This window comes from Strix uralensis, chromosome 21 (genome assembly GCF_047716275.1).
Source record: "Strix uralensis isolate ZFMK-TIS-50842 chromosome 21, bStrUra1, whole genome shotgun sequence".
Lineage (NCBI taxonomy): Eukaryota > Metazoa > Chordata > Aves > Strigiformes > Strigidae > Strix > Strix uralensis.
The window spans coordinates 7,880,454-7,900,901 of NC_133992.1; the positions used below are offsets into that span (position 1 = coordinate 7,880,454).

Here is a 20,448-nt window from a genome sequence, read left to right on the forward strand (position 1 = left end):
AAATAATTAAAATGCAAATCCCTACCACATGCCTGTGGCTAAAAGGAGACTGGCTCTAGGACAGGCTCCTCTCTCTTCCTGCCCATTTCTTTCCGGATGAGCAGCCCTGGCTCCAGGGACACTGTCAGCTTTTGGTGCTGCCTCAGTAACAATGACAAGTCTAATCTCTGTATTTACTTTCTGCCTGGATAAATGCTCTACATTTATTCATTTTCACTTGCATGGCACAAAACACTAAATCCCTCGTAAGACGCCAGGCTCATGACATCATCTTGGCTCAGCAGATTCATTATGCCTGCCCCATCTCCCTGGTATTTCATGATCTCACCGGCACTAACATGCCAACTATCGCCCCAAGTCCCAGGCTAGACCCCAAAAACAGAATAGGAGCAAAGCAGATGGAGAACGTGTACTCCCACCAACCACTGCTGCAATGGCTCAAGAAGGAACTCAACAAACTGCTGTCCCAATAACGAGATCCTCTGCTCCAGTAAAGGAAATAATTTGCTCAAACATGACCTATGTGCCAGCTCCCCTAGAGCTGGGCTTCCTGTACGCACACAGGACAGGCGGCATATGCTGTCCTTCACTTTGTAGTTGACAGACATCTTCCACCGAGGAGTCCCAGGGGTTTTTGTCTCAGACCTGCCGAACCCAGAGAAAAAGCCAGGCTTTTGCAAAGCAGCAGCGGAGCTCATGCAGGGCACAAGTGAAAGGAAATTACTGTCCTCAACCAAGTCACTGTGGGACAGGCAGCACCCTGCGAAGCTCCCACGCTGCGTGACGGTGCTGGCAGGGTTAGTTCAGGCCAACTGCTGGCCGGGAGGCTCGGCAGCTGAGCCGCTGCCTGGTACACTGCCTGCAGGCTGAGCTAGCCGCTCGGCGAGATGAAGGACCGCTTCTGGGGCAGGAAAATTTGCAGAGCTTCTGCCCTGCATAGTTTCAGAGACATTAATCCTAATTCAAAGAAGGCAATTTAGACCTAAATATAACGTAACATTGCTTAAATTTTAAAAGTTTGAATGTGGATACGTTACTACTGACAATCACTATGTATTTATCTCTCCTCAGCCTCATCAATACACCTTTACAAAACAATATCTTGGCATAAAATGTGTTGAAAATGCTGGTTTAAAGCCCAGGTACCCAGGAAAATGCATTAATCTTCATTATGTGATCCGTGAACAATCATTTAACGATGCAGACATGCTCTCAGCATGCTGTTAACAAAGGGAACAGTGCAGAGAAGCCTTTGGTGCGCTGGCGTTAATTAGCCAGGCTGCTCTCAACTTCCAGTCTCGTTGTAAAGTTGCATCTTGTAGAAAGCGAGCCAGGGAGCCCCCTCCTTCCTCCGGAGCCTGCAAGCAGCTCTGGAATTCCAGCTATGCAGCCGTGCTGGGACAAGAGCCAAGAATGAAGCATACTTTTAAAGGGGAAAAAACCACCCTGCGGTGGAGATGATGTCCATATGTCATCCATTCCTGCTGCTCCCCAGTCCGGCCCAGCCCAGCCCAGCCCAGCCAGCAGCTGCAGCAGGAATTGCGGCAATGGTTTCCACAGGGTTTGGGTGTTGTACATCCCTTGGAAGCCCTGTCATCCTTGAAAAGACATACTTTTTCTGGGAGGGGACAGTCCATTCAACAGAACTGTCACAAGTAAACCAGTCATCCTCTAGTCCTCCCCCCAAGAAATCACAGGCAACAGTTTATCTTGGAAACAAATCAGCACTTGTTTTAATCTGCTTCCTAGAGGTTTCTTACAGGGTCAGTAAGGTCTTGGTTATGGCTGTACTGACACAACCTCCTACTCATGGCTTTGCTTTAAGTGAAGTACTTCAAAATTATCTCTGGGAAAGCTAGAAAGCGGGATGCAACCGGATCCTTTGTGAAAGGATGCTTTCCTCTCTCCAAACTCCGGCCACGCTGCCAGGCTCCCACCACAGGACCAGAAGATGGTCTCCCAACACGAGTGGTCCTGACCTACGATGGCAAATAGCCAACACAGGGAGAAGAGAGACATCCTCTCCTCTCACCAATAAAGTGGATTTTAAAAAAAACCCCCACCTATCTGCCACTTGGGAAGTACCTCCACAAAGCATGCTTTGAGCTGCGAGCAATCTCATCTCCTGGGAACAGCAGGAAGCTAACATGCCCGGACCTGAATGTTTACCACACAGAGGTCTTCCAGAGATGACATCTTTCAATGTTTTCAATTTGCTGCCTTTGATTTTTTGCAACGGTCAATATTTTAGAACAGCTTTCCATCATTAGCAGCAGTGTTACAGGATGTCCCAAAGGTCAATGACATTACGACCGTTTATTTGGATTAGATGGCAGGAGATAAGCACTCTAATAGAAAACTTATTTCAAGAGTGATGCTTCTCTACATTCACCAGGCTTGGCTGACCACAAGTAACGGGAGACGGGGCGTTTATATGCAGGGAGTCACTAGGTGTGAGCTACAGCAGTCTCCATCCTAAATTCAAAGTTGAGTTCAATTATATGGCTGACAGAGCATCTGCAGCATCAGCAGACGCAGTCTTTACCTTTTAAGCACAGCCTTCTCAGTTACCCTACAGATGTGTTCTGCCAAATTAATCTGCGATCCTGCCAGACACTCCCAGATCAGATAGAGCATCAGGCTTCCAAAACATGAAGCTATCAGGGGAAAGGATCAATCTTTTAGATCTCCTCTGCTAATGCTATTAAGACAGCGACGTGGGCAATATGCCAGAACTGGATGCCCAAATCCTAACAGTACAGAACTATGTTCACAAAATACTGGGCGTTGCACAAAGCCATTACACCCTAAGAATATAATTGCATAGACAACTATTGGAAAAGACTTCCTATCTCATGACACAATGCTGGGCTTCCAGGTACTTTTGCTAATGAGGAAGGAAATGCTCCTGCAATGAATGGCTGGAAACACAAGCTGCCAACAGAATGGCTTCAAGCACTGCCACCGGAAAGGCAGCAACTCCTCATGCTTGAATGTTTCTCAGCAAAGCCTCTGACCTGGCTGCACAGCTGACCTCCCTGGTTTTAAGCGATGGTTAGCACAGCAGATGGATGGATGGGGCTTGCTGTTCCCTTGAGAAAGGGTCTCCTGGCTTCTGCACAAGAAAACACAAAGTCCAAACTTCTCCTTAAATGGGAGGGATTCTTGTACATCTTTGCAACAAAACAAATAAGGGAGCGGGGGGGGAGGCCGGGAAGAAAATATTTGTAAGGTTTATTAACCACACTATCATACATCTCTCTTTTGAAACTATCAGGAGAATTCAATCTGATCGCACCTACAGCATCAACTCTCATTTAGCTTGTAGACAATACCACTGTATCTAGCAAGCAGATCTTTAAAAGGCAGAGCCTGGAGACAAAGACAAGACTCCTAAAAAGTCAGTCACACAAAAACTGTGGTGCGTGTGGCCTAAAAAGTCAGACAGACCTCCACAGAGACCTGTAGTGCTCCAACTTCAAGAAAAATGTATAAACCACCACAGGACGTGGTTTTCAGAAGCAGGAGTCAGTGATGCCAGCATACAACAGCATTATTAATACCACCGTCCAGGCCTGCCATAGGCAGTGGAAATGAACACAAATGCAGAAGGAACGCTAAACAGGAAAGGCAAAACAATACCTAGACCTCAGCAGCTGGTTAAATGGATGCAAATCTTTTTTTTTTTTTCCCCTTCCTTCTGCTCCAGACTAAGGAGCCAAACCCTGTTTAGGACAGAAATGAACTCACACACTATGATCTCCCAGTCGCAGTTTGATCGTGGCTCCCACCATCGGAGCACTGTATGAATCAGAACAGCTCAGTCTCTGCTGAGGGCCAGAGCTGCGGCGTGTGTTGCAGACTGGAAGTGAGCTACACGAACAAGGGTGAGGCGGGGAAAACATGCCATGCACATGTCTGCATTGTGTGCATCTTTAAATACTTATCCGACCCTCCTTTTCCTGAACAGACGTTAGCACACACACACGAAAGAAAAACAGTTGCTGTGAATTTTCTGTGCGCTTGCTCAATTTGCTCAAGAACGGTGGGAACAAGCAGGAACAGAAGTGCTGAACTGGAGCTTCCATAAGGAAATCACTTGTGCCTTCCACTGGAATCCAACAGCCAATTTGGTTTCTGGAAAATTACTGGAAATGTTTCTTAATTAAAAAGAAAAAACAGCATTTTGAGAAAGGCAAGTTATTTCTCCACAGTGGAGGATGCAGCCAAATTTCCACTAATGGTATGTGCATGCCTTGGAGAAATAACTGTGTTCCTTGTTTCAGCAAGGAAATGCTTCTTATCTGTAACTGAACGCAAGACTTTCTGCAGTCTTTGGTGGGAAATATGTGGACGGATAGCAGTAAAGCTTGTGACTGGCCTGATTTCCTCTGTCAGTGAAGCGTTCCCCAGCTGCCAGGAAGTAACGAAATTTAAAGATTTGATTTCTGCTGTGCAGATACCTGCCCACCCACTTCCAGTCAAACAGCACAAGGAATTAATAAACCAAAGGACAGTAGCTCTGTCTTCACAAGGAGGAGGGAGGGAGGTGATCAGCTAGAGAAAAACTACTGCCAACAATCACCAAGGAGGGTGCTTTCTTATTGCATCCCTCCTTTCTCACTGTTTAGCAATAGAAAGTACTTTCAAAAGAGATGGGAATCCCTAGGATGATTCTTGACAGTACAATCCAGTTGTCCCACCAATGTGGGATTTAACAGTTCAGCTGTGCATGGGATGGGGAATATGATGCTGCAGTTCCTTACAACATCAGCCCACACTACAAACACGACCCTTTGCTGGCACAGAGGCCAGACGCGAATCAGACTTGGTAAAAAACAAGCTCAACTTGCCAAACCTATGAGGTTTGATCCAGTTGCTCAAGATCTGCCTCTATCCAGTAAAAGCTATTACCTCTGACACAATTTCCTGCAAAGAAGGGAAAAGTGCGATTAGTGGGTTGACAAGAGCAGCGGTGGCTTCTGGACTGCAGCAGCGTCTGCAGTGCTGATTGCGAAGAAAAAAGTCAGGGTTCTAGCAAAGGAATTAATACATTAAAAATTAAAAGAGTAAAGATGCTCTGAACAACTTCACCTATTTTTTGCTTCAAAACACAGTCTGAAAACAGTCTTTTTAAGCCCCTTAAATGAGTAGCAAGGTGCTAGTCCTTCACCTGGAGCACAGAGCTAATGGGCTAACATCCAAACCATGGTGTAGGCTCGGCTTTCCTGCTGTCTGCATGTGAACAGATGGGTACAGGGCCAGGTCTTCCCTCTGGGATTGATTCCTGCTGTCCAGCCCAGGCCAGTCTCCAGGGAAGGAAAAAAGCAGAGGGCACTTTCTGAAAATTGGCTACGCTTGGAAAACCTGCTCACGTTAGGTCAATGGACAGCCATTTCGTTTATCAGCTCTGACTTCCTGCTATTGATCTAAGGAGGTTTTTGCTTCCTGTACAGAATGGATAACGATTAATGTAGGAGACATATAATTTTAAGAGATTTGATAATCACCACTGATATTTGGGTACACATGAGGCCAAGTCTCCCTAGCATTAACTCTCCTCTCACCTAGGGAGGTGTGCTCTCCCTAGCATTAACTCCCTGGCTGGGGCTGGTGGAAAGCTAATGCTTATTTTTTAACAGATTTATTGTTTGTCACAGTGCTCACTTGAGTGGCCTTTCCTGGTGAGAGAAGCAAAACGAAGACGTGAGAATAAGAGCAGAGCGACGCGCTTAAAGCATTACTGGTGCAGCTCGTGCCATCCCTCGCATGAAACCGCAGGGTCTTTCCAGTGCTCAGGAGCAGACTGCAAGAGGGGCTCTGGTCCTTCCTAGTGCCGAATGCAGGATGTCACCCTGGGAATGATCCAAACCTTGACAGCTGTTTCACATCTCTGTCTTATTAGGGATGGGGAAAATGGGATAAACCATGGTTATGGTATTACATGGGTCAGCTACAATGCGTGTAAGGATGTGGTATTTTGCAGCTCCGAGACAAAGAGACACTGTCATAGCGAAAAATCTCATTTTTGCCTGTGAAAAAATAGACCAGCTAGAGTCATGAGCAACTATGAGATTATCATAATTTAAAGGCATTAATGGAAAAATCACCATTTTTAATTCAACTTATTTCCTTTGTGCATTTGACAGGGCACTGTCTAATTGTTCTCATTGCTCCTCATGCTCCAGCCATTTATTTTCCCCTCACCAAATCCTTTGCAAAAACAAGTAAGGATTTTTTTTTAATGAAGTTTTACCATTTCATAAAATAATATAGTCACAATAATGTAGTTCAAAGCCAGATGAGAACAGGTCAGAACAATAAGTAGGTAGTAACCATTTAATCCAACCAGGACACTTTTTAAAATCAAAGAGCCCACATATATTTTTAGAACATCATATTATCATATTTATAGCCTCTCAGTTAAAACAAAAATGGTCACATGCTTTTACCTAGTCTTACAGTTCTGTGTTTTGCTTGCAAGGCTCACTATCAAACAAGAGAGCTGTACAAATCAGAACTTTCGCATTATTTCAAATTTTAAAACTGTTTACCACAAATTTATTCAAGTGCTAACCTTTCCACACCTCAGCCTTTTCATCTGTGCAGCAAAACTATAAAACTGCTCTCTCACTCAATGGAAGCCAAAAGCTTTAATACATTGCTTGTGAAGTAGCGCTATTTGTAAAGTACTTGAATACTTTCTTCTTCTTCGGACCCACGATTATCACCTATTTTTAGAGAATGAGCAGGTGTTGAGATGGGAAGATAGCAGTGGCACAGTGGGAGGATACCATTTTCAAATATTTAATATTAAACTAATTGAATACTTCTGAATTTTCTTAAGTCTTGTCTGATAACTTCTTCTCCAGAAGAAGTCTAATTTACTAAACATCCAGGTCACTGTTAAAAAATAGCCTATTCTCAGTTGTCATCACACAGCAATCAGAGCATAACCACATAGTTTTACATGCAAACGAACCCCATACTGATGAGCTGGTGGATTCCCATGGTTAGATATAATTTCATTATATTAACACTTTGTTATTACTACCATTTAATTTAAGCAGCTGATCACAGATCTAAGCGGTGCTCTAATATTATTCTTTTTCTGTATAAATCAGTCTCAGCTTCTCCTGCCGTTCTCTCCTCAGACTGCTCACAAGTGCTGCAGAAGAGAAAACCCTGCTCATTCGTCAGCAAATCATACAAGCTTACTGAGCTTGTTGGGGACCACAGAGACGTGAAGGGAAGCAGATGAACAAATAAGAGATGAAAGATCTGGTAGAGCTCATTTTCTAGAAAAAAAATTAGGGAGCTGCAGCCACTGTTCCATACATTTGACTAAATCCATGTATTTCAGGGACAGTATCTCATTATTTCTCCGAAGTCCAGATTCACACCACAGCCTTTAATGGACTCATCCACATCACTGACATTATGCAATGGAACAAAAAGACTTTGCAGCTCCAACGTGCAGCCTGGGGAACATGTAGGTCAAAGGAGTGTGCCCAGGCACACAGGCCAGCTCTCCTTCATCACTGCCTCACCACAAATGTCAATACCAGTGTGTATATAAAGTAATGAAAGCCACACCTCCCCTGTGCTTCATTTAGTAAGATTTACACACAGTTCTTCTCACCTGGCCGACTACTATGTGAGTTCAAAAGCCCCCCAAAGAACCTTCACCTTTACCTGCAACTGAGAGCATAAGCACAGCATTTGCACACAAGTGTTTCACCGACACAAATACATACATGTGTTAAAGTGCAGAGAGCAACTCACCGAATGCACAGGAAAGGAGCTGTGCCGGTTGAGAAAGGAGTTAGAGACTGACATAGTGAGGCCCTGAGTGGCACCGGTGTCCTCGGGGGTGAAGGGCACTTTAGTTTGCTGGACACAGTAGGAGACAGAAGAGAAAGAAGAGGCAGCATAGGAGGCCTGCTGAAGAGGGGGAAGAAAGCAAGAGACAGAAGACACAAAGAAAGAGAGCACAGAAAAGGCTATGAATAAAGGATAAGAAATGCTAACTGTAAAACAATGCATATAATGGCTTGCTAAACAAACAGCTATTCATACAGTTCATCAGAGCCAGACACACCAATATGCCTTTCTTGAGCTCAAGAGGCATGACAAAAATCACAGTTCAAATCTTCTTTGTTTCACAAATCCCTTAAAAATAAACTCCCGCCTCCCCTTCCAGCTCACCCATGGACAGCTGCTGCGGGGAGAGGCAAGCTGTTCCTTGCTGCCCTTTTTTCCCCATGGTGTGGGGGGCAGATGCCCAAAGGAGGAACTGGCTCTTGCTTCTGGCTGCTACACAGCCAATTCTTGCAGACTGCTGGTTTTTGTGGCAATCTGCAGACTGGGAACCTGGTCTCTCCAGTGTGAGTTACGGGCTGAGTACTGCTGAGATACTGGGTAACAGAGATGTCCAGCCATTTGTCAATCCAATCCAAAGTTAAATACAATTTGCACAAGAGGGAGATATTACACTAAGTAACAAACATTATTAAGGAATTTCTCCCGAATTCCACCATTAGTAAGGGGTCTGAGGGAGGCTAAGGTATAGCTAGGCTTTCTCAGCTCTGACTTGTTGAATAACGTACAATGTTTCATAAGTAAGACCTGAAGCGCACAAGGAAGGACTCCCTAATTAATATTTTAGAGAGGAGTCCATCCAGCAAAACTTGCCTACTGCTAGAGCAGCTGACGCCCATGTGATTTGCTATTTCAGAAACTCTCACGGCAGCAGGAGCAGAGGAACAAGAGTCTGGTGGCTTTTTCAGCAACTGTTGAATAAGCCATCATCCACTTGCACCACTTTCCCAACAGAGAGATGAAGGCGAGGGTGGGAGGCTCCACTTGAAGAAACCTTTGCTTCAGGGGAACTGCAAGCAACACCTTGATGGTATCAGCTCGCAAAACTACAAGAATGGCTAGCAGGCAAGCCTGTGACATCTTGGCTGTCCAGAAAATGATTAAAGGGCAACAAAGAAATGCTTTGCTTCAGCCAACAACTTTAGGAAAGGAGCAGAATTTCCCTTCTGCACAATGGCTACAGTACATCTGTGCTTCACACACCCTCTCTTATGATTGTGTAGACCAAGTCACTGCTGGGAACTGTCACTAGAGTGTAGCCACCTCTAGGAGGAGGAGGTAGGGCAAGGGACTACATGGTGCAAGTGACAGTTCAGTGTCCCTGCAAAGCAGATGGGACATGGGCGTGTAAGGTCTCATCTCCACAAAGCAATAATGCGTAATACTCAGTTTAGCTTAGCTGGAAATGTTACTTTATCTTTTTAGGACTTCTGCCTCGTCACAGGAATGTAGTTATGCAAATCCCCAAGTTAAGAGTTCTTGGTTGCTTCTCCCATTTGATTAAAAAGTAACACCCTGGGACAGTCAAACTTTAGCACAGATAACATGAAGAATATTGCAACAGTCGCCCTCATGATGGTAAGACCATGGCTTTGTTCACAGATTTCCTCCTGTTTGGTTAAAGCCATGGCCAATTTAAGCTACATCAGCTTGAAAGATGCCTTTTTTTCCTTTAAATAAAGTAAATCAGATAATGAATATAAGCAAAACCCCTAAGGTTGGAGTTAAAAAAAAAGACAAAAGGAAGGAAGACCCTTAAAAAGAAACAGGGCAAAATCCCAGCTCCACTGAGGTTGGAAACAAAACTTCTGCTGCCATCACAGTGGCCAGAATTTCATCCCCCATGTGCAAAATGGGACTCGCTGTACTGTTAAACCCATCACCCAACACACATACACGTGTGGATGTGCCTTTTTGGGCTGGCAGTCTGGGAGGGCCAGCAGAACACTGAAAAACAGGTAAAATCCTGAATCACACAAGGGGATTAATGTGGAGAAAACAAGCACGAGTTAAATAATGGCCGTACCAAAGTTCTTTGGCTCTGGCAAAGACTGAGCCATAAAAGCAGTAGTTATTATGTTTAAATGGTTATTATTAGTGGCATCCCTGACAACAGTTTCAAAACAGCATTGGGAACAACAGTGCAGCAATCTCTTGAAAATTGTGTTGCCCAGTGTGTCAAAATCTTCAAAGCTGTTGTTGTTACACAGCCTGTAGTCTGGCACAGAGTCAGCCAGGCCATGTGGAAGACTAATGCTTCATTTTTAGGTCATTTTAGGACTTTCAGAGTTTATGGGGAACAGTCTGAACATGGGGTTAGAAAGGAGCTCAAAGTAGATGATGCAAAATGCCTAAAAACATGTTAACAAGATGACAAGGAGCATGATGTGGTAACACCAATGAGACATCCTCCCACCACCGCAGCCTGTCAGAAACAGGAGCAGCAAGAACAGAGCTGTTCCTGGGAGGCTGGTGTGTCCCACCGGGGAGGGCACTGCAGATGTCACTCACCAGCTGCCGCTGCTTGGGTGGGAGAGCAGGAGGAGGTGCCAGATCTTGAGAGGGGTCTAAGCTGATAAAGGAGTCATTGAACCCATAGACTTCCATGAGGTGCTTGTTCTTCTGCTGGTAGATGTGCTCGTTCTGAGGGGTCTGGTAGAACATGGACGGCTGTGGCTCTGAGTAGTCTTCCACAAACTGCATATACGCCATCACTGCAATGCAAAGAAAGGTCACACTCACTGCTCCTGGGCCACGTGCTGCAGCTGCAACAAGAAGGCAGGACACTCATTCTCAAAATAAAATAAGAGTAAGGCCATGGCACCGTCAGTCGGGCTTTGCTGTAGGCTGGGAGCAGCAAGGCATCTGCGCTGTGTTGACAGGTAGCTCACACAGCCAGTTGCCATCCACCTCGCAGGAAAGGATCCGAATATCCCATCCTGCAAGCCAGCTCACAACAAACATAATCACAGGCCACAGACACATCTGACAACAGTTTAAGGAGCCAGTGAGGTCTCCAAACAGCTACTTGAGAAGTCTGATTCACTGATGCTTAGCCCACATCCCTTTCTCATGTAACCCATGGCAATTTTGAGAATATTACTCAGCAGCTAATGCCTAAAGTCACAAAAATACCCAGAATAACTTCAGTCTGCTTTCTAGGAGACACAAATCAGCTTGCACAAAGATGCAACCTTGACAATAAATCTATAACAATGTTTGAGCCTATAATAAGTCTCATATCTGTAGTCAGCAAGATTTCTAGAACGAGGAAGCTTACAGCCCTTCTCCATTCTAGCAAGCTGATAAAACTGTTTGATAACATCAGAGAACAACTACCTGCGAGACTCGGTGTACCTCCCCCTCAGTTATTTATATGCCACTGCCAATGCTGGTACAGATACTTACCTTCTAGAAGTGCCTCTGACCATGCCTTCCTACCCCCTTAGCTCATATCCAACACCCTTTGCTCCCATCTCTTTTTAAAGCACCTTATAATCTTCAATTCTGGAATCCAACTGATTCAAAAGCTTTTCTGAGATGTGGTTCAATGGAAATATTAAATGGGATCAAATCTCATTTAGAGGACCTTTCCATCTGTGCAATATCCTTCCAAAATCTATGACAAAACCCACACCGCCTATGCAGGTCTGACAGAGGATTACTTAGTGCTACAATATTTTAGTGTTGGAGGGGGAGAATGACATCCAGTGTCATAGAAAGACTATTACAAATGCCCAGAATTATTAAGAATCAGAAGTGTACTCAATAAATGTAAAATAGACAAAGAACTCTCTTCTATATACCTGAGAACAGAAGCAACAGATGTATTTAAGTGTCATAAAAAAGGACTAACCAAAGCCTTTTTGTAAATAAGCTGTCATGCACAAGATCCTCTGTGATCATTCCTACCTTCCTCCTGATAAACAAGCAGTTGTCAGTTTTTGTAAATCTGGTCATTAGGTGGCAATTATTCAGCTTCTGCTGGCATTTCAGTTGTACAGCTGAAATGAATGGATGACTTCAGTGAAAGCTGTAAATACGACCACAATGCACATCGTGAAGCTGGTTCTCACACTAGCTGCAAGGCAAAGCCCTCTGTTCACCTGCCAATGCAGATCTACAGGCCAGCCTATTTCAAACAGGATGCAGCCGTGCAAATGTGTCGGCAGGAAGGAGTCGCTTTGCACCTGTCTTTTGCACCTTTTTACAGATTTCCTCTAATATTTTAAACTCCGTATAGAAATATAGCTAACACAGCTGCCCCTTCTCACAGAATCATATTCCTCCTCCAAAAAAATAGAATAAAGAAAAGTCATGGTAATTGGAATGCAGGAAACCTCAGCTGATGGATTTCAATTCCAACCGGTAACACCTGCTGTCCCCATCCTGTGACCCCACAGTCCTGCCAGTGGACAACCTGTTCGTGTCCCGCAGTACTGCCAGCTCCTGCACAGCTCTGCCAAGGCTGCTGAAATTCGGACCTCCAACACCCCCTGCTACCTGAGCCTTGCTCCTCTTCCTCCCCTAGCTGCCCTCCTGCCTTCCCAGCCACACTTCACAGATGTATGTCACATCTGACATGTGGTTCAATGGAAATATTAAGGGTTCAGACCTCTCCTTCTTGAAGGCAGTGACAGAGTTTCAAAGTGCATGCACATGCGTGTTGGTGTGTGTTTGTGCCTGCTCATCTCTGGCATCAGCACTCATGTTAAAGCCAGGATCAAATTTGCTCATGCATGTGAATTTCAGTCTAAGTCCTAACAGTAAAAAGAAGCACGTTCTGGCAATATTCTCTTATTTGAATTATGGCGAAGGAGTCCTGGTGTACAAAATACAAATTGCTAAAATACTGTTTCCAAATATCGGCGATTCAGTTGACTAAGGTACTCTTAATAATACTCGTGTCCTGAAAAATGCCTTCGTATCACAGAACAAGTTTAGAGGATAAAGAAGGCTTACAGAAGATATTTCTCTAGCAGCAAAAGTGAACTAAGGATCAAGACTCCTTGGAGAAATGTAGAGGACAAAAGCTTGAGCGCAAAGACCACATTTTGAGAGCTCATCAGTTGAGTAGGACAAAAGCCAAGAAGTCAGGCTTGGCAGTCCTGGTATAATGCAGCAGACATTGCTAAATTCAGACCAACGCTTTATGTGGAGTTACCTACAAAAACAGTGCTTCACTTAACACCCAGATCTGAAGACAACACTCAGGACTGATGGCTGTGAGTCCCTGGGTTCAGACATCTGTATGACACTACAACTCGGGAAGTGTTGGTAAAAAGGGTATCGCATTAGACACTTGTGTAAAATTAAATTACCATAACTCAAGGTAGTAAGCCTGAATGCTGTTGAGAGCCTTAACTCAATCTGCAAGGGAATAATGAAGAGCTCTTTTATCTCAGCTCTTTATGAGGCTAATGCATCCCATTGTCATGGCAGCTCCCCTGCCTTGCTTGTTACAACTAGTCCAAGGCAGGTGAGCATGTCTCTGCTTCTACTTTGTCGTCTTCTCTGTTTTTAGCTGAAGTGAAAAACAGTTGGGATGGTGAAATACAAACCTGGCTCAGGTGTAGAGACTGCAGAGTGCAAATTAAAATGGGCATCATTAAAATGCGGCCAATCTTGAACAGGAGAGTAAGGGAGCAGGATCATTCCTGAGACTGCTGTTTGCAAAGGGTCTTCTCTCCCCCCTCGCCCTCCATCCCTTCCCCTTGCTGCTGTGGTTTTTAACAAGGCAGAAATTTAAAAAGCAGATGGGAAATTACATCATCAGCTCAGATCAGGCTGCACACCCTGCAGCGACTCTGTGCAGAGGGAGGGATGGGGGCTGCAACCTCCACGGTGCCACTGGGGCGGGGTGACAGTCTCAAGGCAGCACCCGGGGAGAGAAGGGAGGTGTGAGAGAAACTTCTCCCACCACATGCCCAGCTTATGTCAGTTCTGAACCCAGACAGAAATATTTGAAATAAAAACCCCATACATCTCAGACTGAGGCTAGGAACACCTTCCCAGCAATCTGCTTGCAGTGTCTTGGCTGACATTTCTGAAGGAGCTAAAGCTGCTCAGGGGTTTCCAGCACACACCAGCTCTGCCCACATGGTAGAACTCACAGGTATTGCTCAGGGGGAACCAGCAGCACCCGAGCCAGCTCGCTGTGCAGCCGGTGCTCGGCAGTGGGGCAGAGCAGCCATCGGCCCTGGAAGCAGCACTCAGCTGCGGGACAGGAGAGAGAGCAGCAAGAGACCTCTTGTCAGGAAAACACCCTCAGACCAGTGGTTGTTGGAGTCCGCAAGGAATTGCTCGAAGGTTATCAGCAGTAAGGCACATCTGCAATATAGGTGACGCATAGCAGTATCCGATGTGGAGGACTCACTGAAGGTCTGGCCCGACTCCTGGCGCTGTATCAAGCAGTCTGTGTTACAACTGGTCCTGCACAAGCGCAACAGATTTGTGTGCATGGGCAAGAGCCAAAATTATGGAAATTCTTAAGCTATACCGCACATCAATTCACTGGAGAAGTCAAGGTCAAATAAGCCAGTCTTTGCTGTCACCTCTGGGAGGAGAGCTGTTTTTCAAAGAGCTCGCATTATCCGCTGGCTAAGCCCAGACTGCCCTCAGCGTGGTTCCTGCAGTTAAATGCCAGCTGCTTACAGGGCACCAGGCTGCATTTTGTTCCCACTGACAGGGAGGGAAACATGAATAAGTGCCTCACCACTAGATCTTGTTATTTCTGACTCTGGGCTCTTCATGGCAGAAGTTGTTCCATGTCTGTGTCTTGTACAGCAGGAGCATGATGCTGGTGCTCAAGCAGAAGTGTGGAGTCATTTGCCCTTAGCACAGTAACAGGGACTCTCACAGCACAGTAAAATAACTAATTCATGCCAGAGTAAAAGGCTTATCACTCCGCTGTCTAAATTATACAGAAGTCAACTCATGGAGGTCCCTCTGAGCACAGCTCACAGTAATACAGATGGTTAACTCGAGAAGGATTTGCTGTATATTACCAATAAAAAGGCCAAAGTCTCTGCTGCAACACTGCCTGCCACCTACCAAAAGAGGGTCCACAACAAAGGGACTATAACCAAGTCCTATCTGTGTGAGCTCGAGATCTTTTTAATAAATTCGTGCATCTCCTCCAGACCCCAGGAGTTTGTTGGGGTTGTGGAAGCAGCAGTGCCTCACCTATGTGATTACACAAGAATATCTACATGCATCAGCCTCCAGGCAAAAAAAATCCTGGGTGCTACCATACAGCCTGAGTAATGTTTTACTGTCCTTTTAATGTTGAAAATAAAAGTAAAACTAACAACCACAGATCTGTGGTGTGATATACTGTGAAGTAAAGACAATCTAAAATAAGTTCTCAGTGTCACATGAATGCAATTAAAAAATTCACAGCAGTCAGGTATCAGCCCAACTACTACTACAAGCTTTGCAGCAAGCATGCTTTATCAAACCATCAGAGCTGACAACACATGAGGTAACAGCTTCTACCTTTCCTAACAATGCAATCTGATCAATACTCCAAGAGCTTCTGATAGTGCCAGATGACAGATGACAATTAACTCTATTCTAACATCAAAGAACATTCACATACAAGGCCTTGGTACTGAGGTTAAAATTGTGCACGGGCAATAATGGAGAAGATAGCTTTTAAAATTGTTTTTAAGTAACTCCTTGACATCTCATATGATAACAGAAAACAAAGACACGGGGCTTAAAGAGAAAAGCAAACAGCCCAGGTCTCTCTTTCAACTGTCAAATCGCCTCCTACCCAAGATTCACGCAGGCGTCTCCCCCTACTAAAGTTGCCTACGTGTACGTGGTGCATTTCCCTGCATCCACCCCAGCCTGCATGGTGTAAAACCACCTGGACCCAGCCCTTGCTATTAACATGCAGAGCCCCCAAGGACCCAGCCTACAGTAAGGAGGCTCTGTATCACATCCCCTTGCAGCTGGTACTGCAGGCGAGTATTTTGAACAGCACAAGCCATAACAAACAACCTTGGCTATGCCCTGTGCCAGCATTTATTTCCTTTCTGTTGTCTATAAACAAACATCTCAGCTCCTTTTTAGCTGCTTTCAGTATCTTTTAACTGCTTGCTTACCAGAGAGGGACAAGTGATTTCCTGCATATGGGGACACTGAACTACAAGACCACCCTCACTTTCAGGTGGGTTCTGAGTAAAATCCCAGAGGGTTACAAATGTGGACTGGTCACTTAGGGATATGGAAATGCATTCAGTCAGTGCATTATTTTAAAAAAAGTGACTGGCACAGGACACTGCCATAGGAATGGACAGAATACTGACCCTGCTGCACAACACACCGATCTCACTTCCACCTTGTTCTCAGTGAAAAGACTATAAACTGTAGAAATGAGCCAGGCAGCCAACTCAGCACTTTCAAATCAGCTCTTCACTTGGGCTGTCAGCCATACAGCGTTACACTTTTGATCCAGATCTTGTATATGCTGCCTCCTCACGCAACGTACAACTGCAAAGCAAGCCAGTGACTAGTAAACTAACATCTGCTGGATCTCACTATGCAGCCCACAGCCTTCCTTGGCAGATCAGTATGGCTGCTTTTTTGGCAAGAGTTTTCACATGTTTTCAGCCATGAACATTAAGGAAATCAGAATAAGGTCATGAGCTTGAGTCGCAGTCAGTACTGGAGTGCCAGGAGTCTGGCTGGGGATGGAGAGCCTTCACGTTTAGAGGCTGCTCATTTTAACGATGTAGGAAATTCTTCGGCATGCAAAGGAAATGAGATCCCGTAGCAAAACAGCAGTACTGGACACTAGGTTAATAGTGTTGTCTTGCACAGCTATGTGGGTGACTCTGTTCCCATTGCCAAATAACTGCTCTGGCAATGCTCGGTTTTGGACAGAAAAGCAGCCCTTTCTCTGAGCTCTTGGAGAGTACCCAGTTCCTTTCTGCAGTGGGAAAACACATAAAATGGGGGCAGGGGGGAAGGAACGGACATAAAAAAGGAGGGTAAACCAGGAAGATCTGCAAGGCAGAGTGCCTCAAAGATTCGCACTCAGGTGAACAGGAGAAGTAAAATGGTCTCACTGTAGTAATGAAGATGCTGCATGATGCCAGCTGCTCTGGGCCTGGATCGTTCCTGGCTCCAGGAGCCACTCCCTGCCCGCCAAAGGACTGACACTTCCCCTCATGCCTTTGACACTGACTCACCGATTTTGACACTCAGCCTCACATAAGCAAAGGCATTACTTTGGGTCACCGTTACTTAGTGGCCATCAGAAGCACGACAACTGCAAGGAAAGCGAAAGGTAAAAGTAAAACCCAAACACAAGAACTTGCTTACTGTGTTTGTTTTTCTTCTCTGGCAGAGGTGGTGGCTTTTCTGGGTCACTGTTAGAATCTGGAGCGGCAAAGTCAGCAATGAATTCAACTGGTGCTGAAGAGTTTCCTTGCTGGAAAGGCAAAACAGCAGCAAAGGGCGTGAAGGGTACTGATGGGACAGATGCTGCATTCTGCAAGTCATCCTCCGAGATGTTATCGTATTGGGAAGGGTGCCTCTCATAGGACACCCTGCAGCTGGAGTTATCTGAAGTCTGAGAGGCTGCACTCCTCCTCTTCTTTTCTGGTAAAGCTGGAGGAGTCTCTGTTGGCTGTGCTGCTCCCGAGAGGCTGCAGAATTCCAGTGGAGGAGAGCTGCCCTGCGGGAGCTGGAAAGCATGTCCATGGAAAGGGGAGCCAGACTCACCCAAGGATTCTGGCAATGGGCTGAGGATACCTGGCACCTGCTGAGGTATCTGATCAGCGTTGGAGAGGTCTTGCTGCAGGAATTCATAGTCCGGATCATAGTGATCTGATTGATCTGGTTAAACAGAGGGGACGGGAGAATGATGCATTAACTTCTCTCTTTTACTGTTTAGCCCTTCTCAGTCCTGCCCCTCCCATTCCATCAGCTAATTAATCAGTTTATTTAATCAGTGGTACTTCCTTGCAGCAGGGACCATTTTGCTACACCTTCTGCAATGTCCAGCCTTAATGAAACTCTTATTATTTCTTTACACTAGCAAACAAGTATTCAGTAGGTAGATCACTGCAGATATTATTTATGTTTCATATTTATATTTTTATTTTCTTTCCTAGTATGTAGAAACAACATCCCTTTAGTCTACCAGGACTGCCATTTCTGCAGACAAGGCAGAAATCAACAAAACATTCCACTTGAGAGCTGAATTGAGTTTGAACACAATCATCTATAGCTAGAGAAACACATTCCCTTGGGCTTTTTCCTATCCGACAGAATATAATGGTGCACAGAACCGCCTGCAGCAACTACAAGATGACAGTTGCAAGCGCAATCCATTTATTTCTGCATCACAGCTATGACAGCTCCCAAACGAGAGTGAAGGGGGCTCCTCCAGCAGCCCCGGCCAACCTCCCGCTTACCTAACGTTTCACAGCTTGTGTTGCGGGAGCACTGACCACTGTCACGATCCAGAGAGGAGAGTTGCTCGTCAGACTTGCTGAGTTTGCCGATGCTACTGCATGGCGAGAGGCGCGGAGATTCCCCCCCATAGGAGTGGCTTCCACCAGACAACCTTCGCTGGGCATAGCAGTCAACATCAAAATCCTTAAGCAAAAAAAAAAAATCAAATCAAACCACTGTCATTCTTGGCAGCTTGCTAGCAAGATGCAGCTCGAGGAACAAACACCTCACAGCTGCGTTAAAACCAGGAGGGGAGAGGATCAGTGCTGCTAGCCCTCTCTAGTCAGACAAGCTCATCAGGACCACAGTAATGTGTAAAGCAAACCCAGCCATTTACAACCTCATAAACCCCAGACTAGCACAAATGATGGAATATGACTAACATACACAGTCCCAAGTTGTCCATTTTTCTACCAGAAAATTTACAAATTTCCCCAAAGCACCAGCAGTGGTCAGAGCAGTTGCTTGAACTACTGCTTGGGTTAAAAGATGTTTTAAATTGTGACTGGATGAAGACAGACTTCTGATCTCAATGTGCCACACACTCCCTTGGCCTGTAGACCTTGGTGAGACCTCGGCAAGCTCAGCCAGTCGTGCTATACCCTGATCTGTTCGACACGGCAGCACTCAACAGCTCACAGCGTCACACTCTGCCACACCTCAAGGCAACAAAGTTTGTAGCAATTTGTTAATTAAATGCAACAATGTAAAAAAAAAAAAAAAGAAGCTGTTCACATTATTTATGATACTGATGTTCCTGCCACTGAAAGTCCGGCTCCAGAGCTCTCCCATACAGGGCTGTTTGGGACAAGCAGCGGCGTGCAGGGAACTGTGCGGCTGCAGGTCATGGCATTTCTCCCGGCTTCTGCTACAGTTCACAGCACGTTTCCCTTGGCTTTCACGAAGGGGTTATGCCATTACCTGTCTGTTGATTCCAACAGGTAAACTGGACCCACTGGTGGCTCGACTCATGGGGGCCACAACTGCCACTCTGGTTGGGGAAGGTGCCGACTGCCGTTTTTTAGGGGGCAATGCTGGTGGAGGGCTGCAAGACACAACAGGCATTGATGCTTCCATTACTCTTCCAGCAAAAAGACTTTTAGAGGCTTCATGAGCTTGTTTTCCAGAAAGCCTTTGACTTGCCAGGCTCAAAGCTCACAGGTTTTTGTCCAAAGCTGGCCAGGAGCTATTCAGCAAAGTGTATCCACTTAAATATTAATTTAAGAATACTCTCACAGGTAAGGTCCTGTTCAGTGATTTATTTTTAAGGCTGGAAAAGGCTCAAACAAAAACAATTGCTGTTTTAAAAATTATTTGTAATGGAGATAATTAGCATGGTAATTATTTCTTAATAAAAGTGGCAAAAATCCAAATTAAATGTTTTGGTTGACCCAAATATTGTTTCCATTCACAGAAGTCCCTCCTCCTCAAACCTTCCAGCTTTGAAAATGTTCAAAGTTTTGAAAATTTACAGGACAGGAAAATTCTTTTTCTGGCCTTTTACTTTCCTGGTGAACTTCAGGGAACAAGATGGTCAGTGTTGCTCTCACCACGTATACTGTGAGGGCCCATGTTTTGGCATTAAGCTGTTTCAGATACACACATTAGCAGTAACTAGTGAGATTTTAACCACCGTACTTCTAGTTTTTGCTTCTAATGACACAATTCTGGTAACCGTCAAGCCTGCGAGGTTCCCAAGAGCACACATATTCTGTTCCTGGAACGTACCAGGAAATTTTTATATAACCCATGAGAATTCAAAAAATACATAGAAATGTGATTCTTTTTGCCAGCCACAGCCATTGATGGCACATTTTCAAATTAGCACACGACATGTATTTTTCACACCATCCATTAGCACCAGTACTAGAGAAGAAAAACATCCTACACACAGACCAAAAACCTGCAAACTGGGGGTTTTCTCCTCCTTCTCAAAATAGAACATAGAAACTTTCATGTGGTTACTCACAGAACAGGGTAAGAACAACCAGGCAAAAGCTATTGGCTCCTTTCACTCTTAAGCTGATAAGCAATGCAGAACAACCTGGATCTGCAGGACAGATTGATAACTGCCAGCTGAGGCTAACAGAACATTTC

At 45.1% G+C, this 20,448-nt stretch overlaps 1 protein-coding gene across 8 annotated transcripts in view; it reads right to left on the reverse strand.

The window, feature by feature from the left end:
- RAPGEF1 (Rap guanine nucleotide exchange factor 1) overlaps positions 1–20,448 on the reverse strand; it is an 89,305-nt gene that overhangs the window by 20,399 nt on the left and 48,458 nt on the right. For 4 of the 8 annotated variants that reach the window (XM_074890781.1, XM_074890779.1, XM_074890775.1 and 1 more), the window contains 5 exons: positions 19,273–19,396; positions 18,312–18,495; positions 17,215–17,730; positions 10,393–10,595; positions 7,786–7,944 (listed from right to left, as the gene is read on the reverse strand). In XM_074890781.1, coding sequence (XP_074746882.1) covers positions 7,786–7,944; positions 10,393–10,595; positions 17,215–17,730; positions 18,312–18,495; positions 19,273–19,396 — 1,186 coding nt within the window. The remainder of the gene's footprint in view (positions 1–7,785; positions 7,945–10,392; positions 10,596–17,214; positions 17,731–18,311; positions 18,496–19,272; positions 19,397–20,448) is intronic. The other 4 variants (XM_074890780.1, XM_074890776.1, XM_074890783.1 and 1 more) reach the window with 2 other exon arrangements.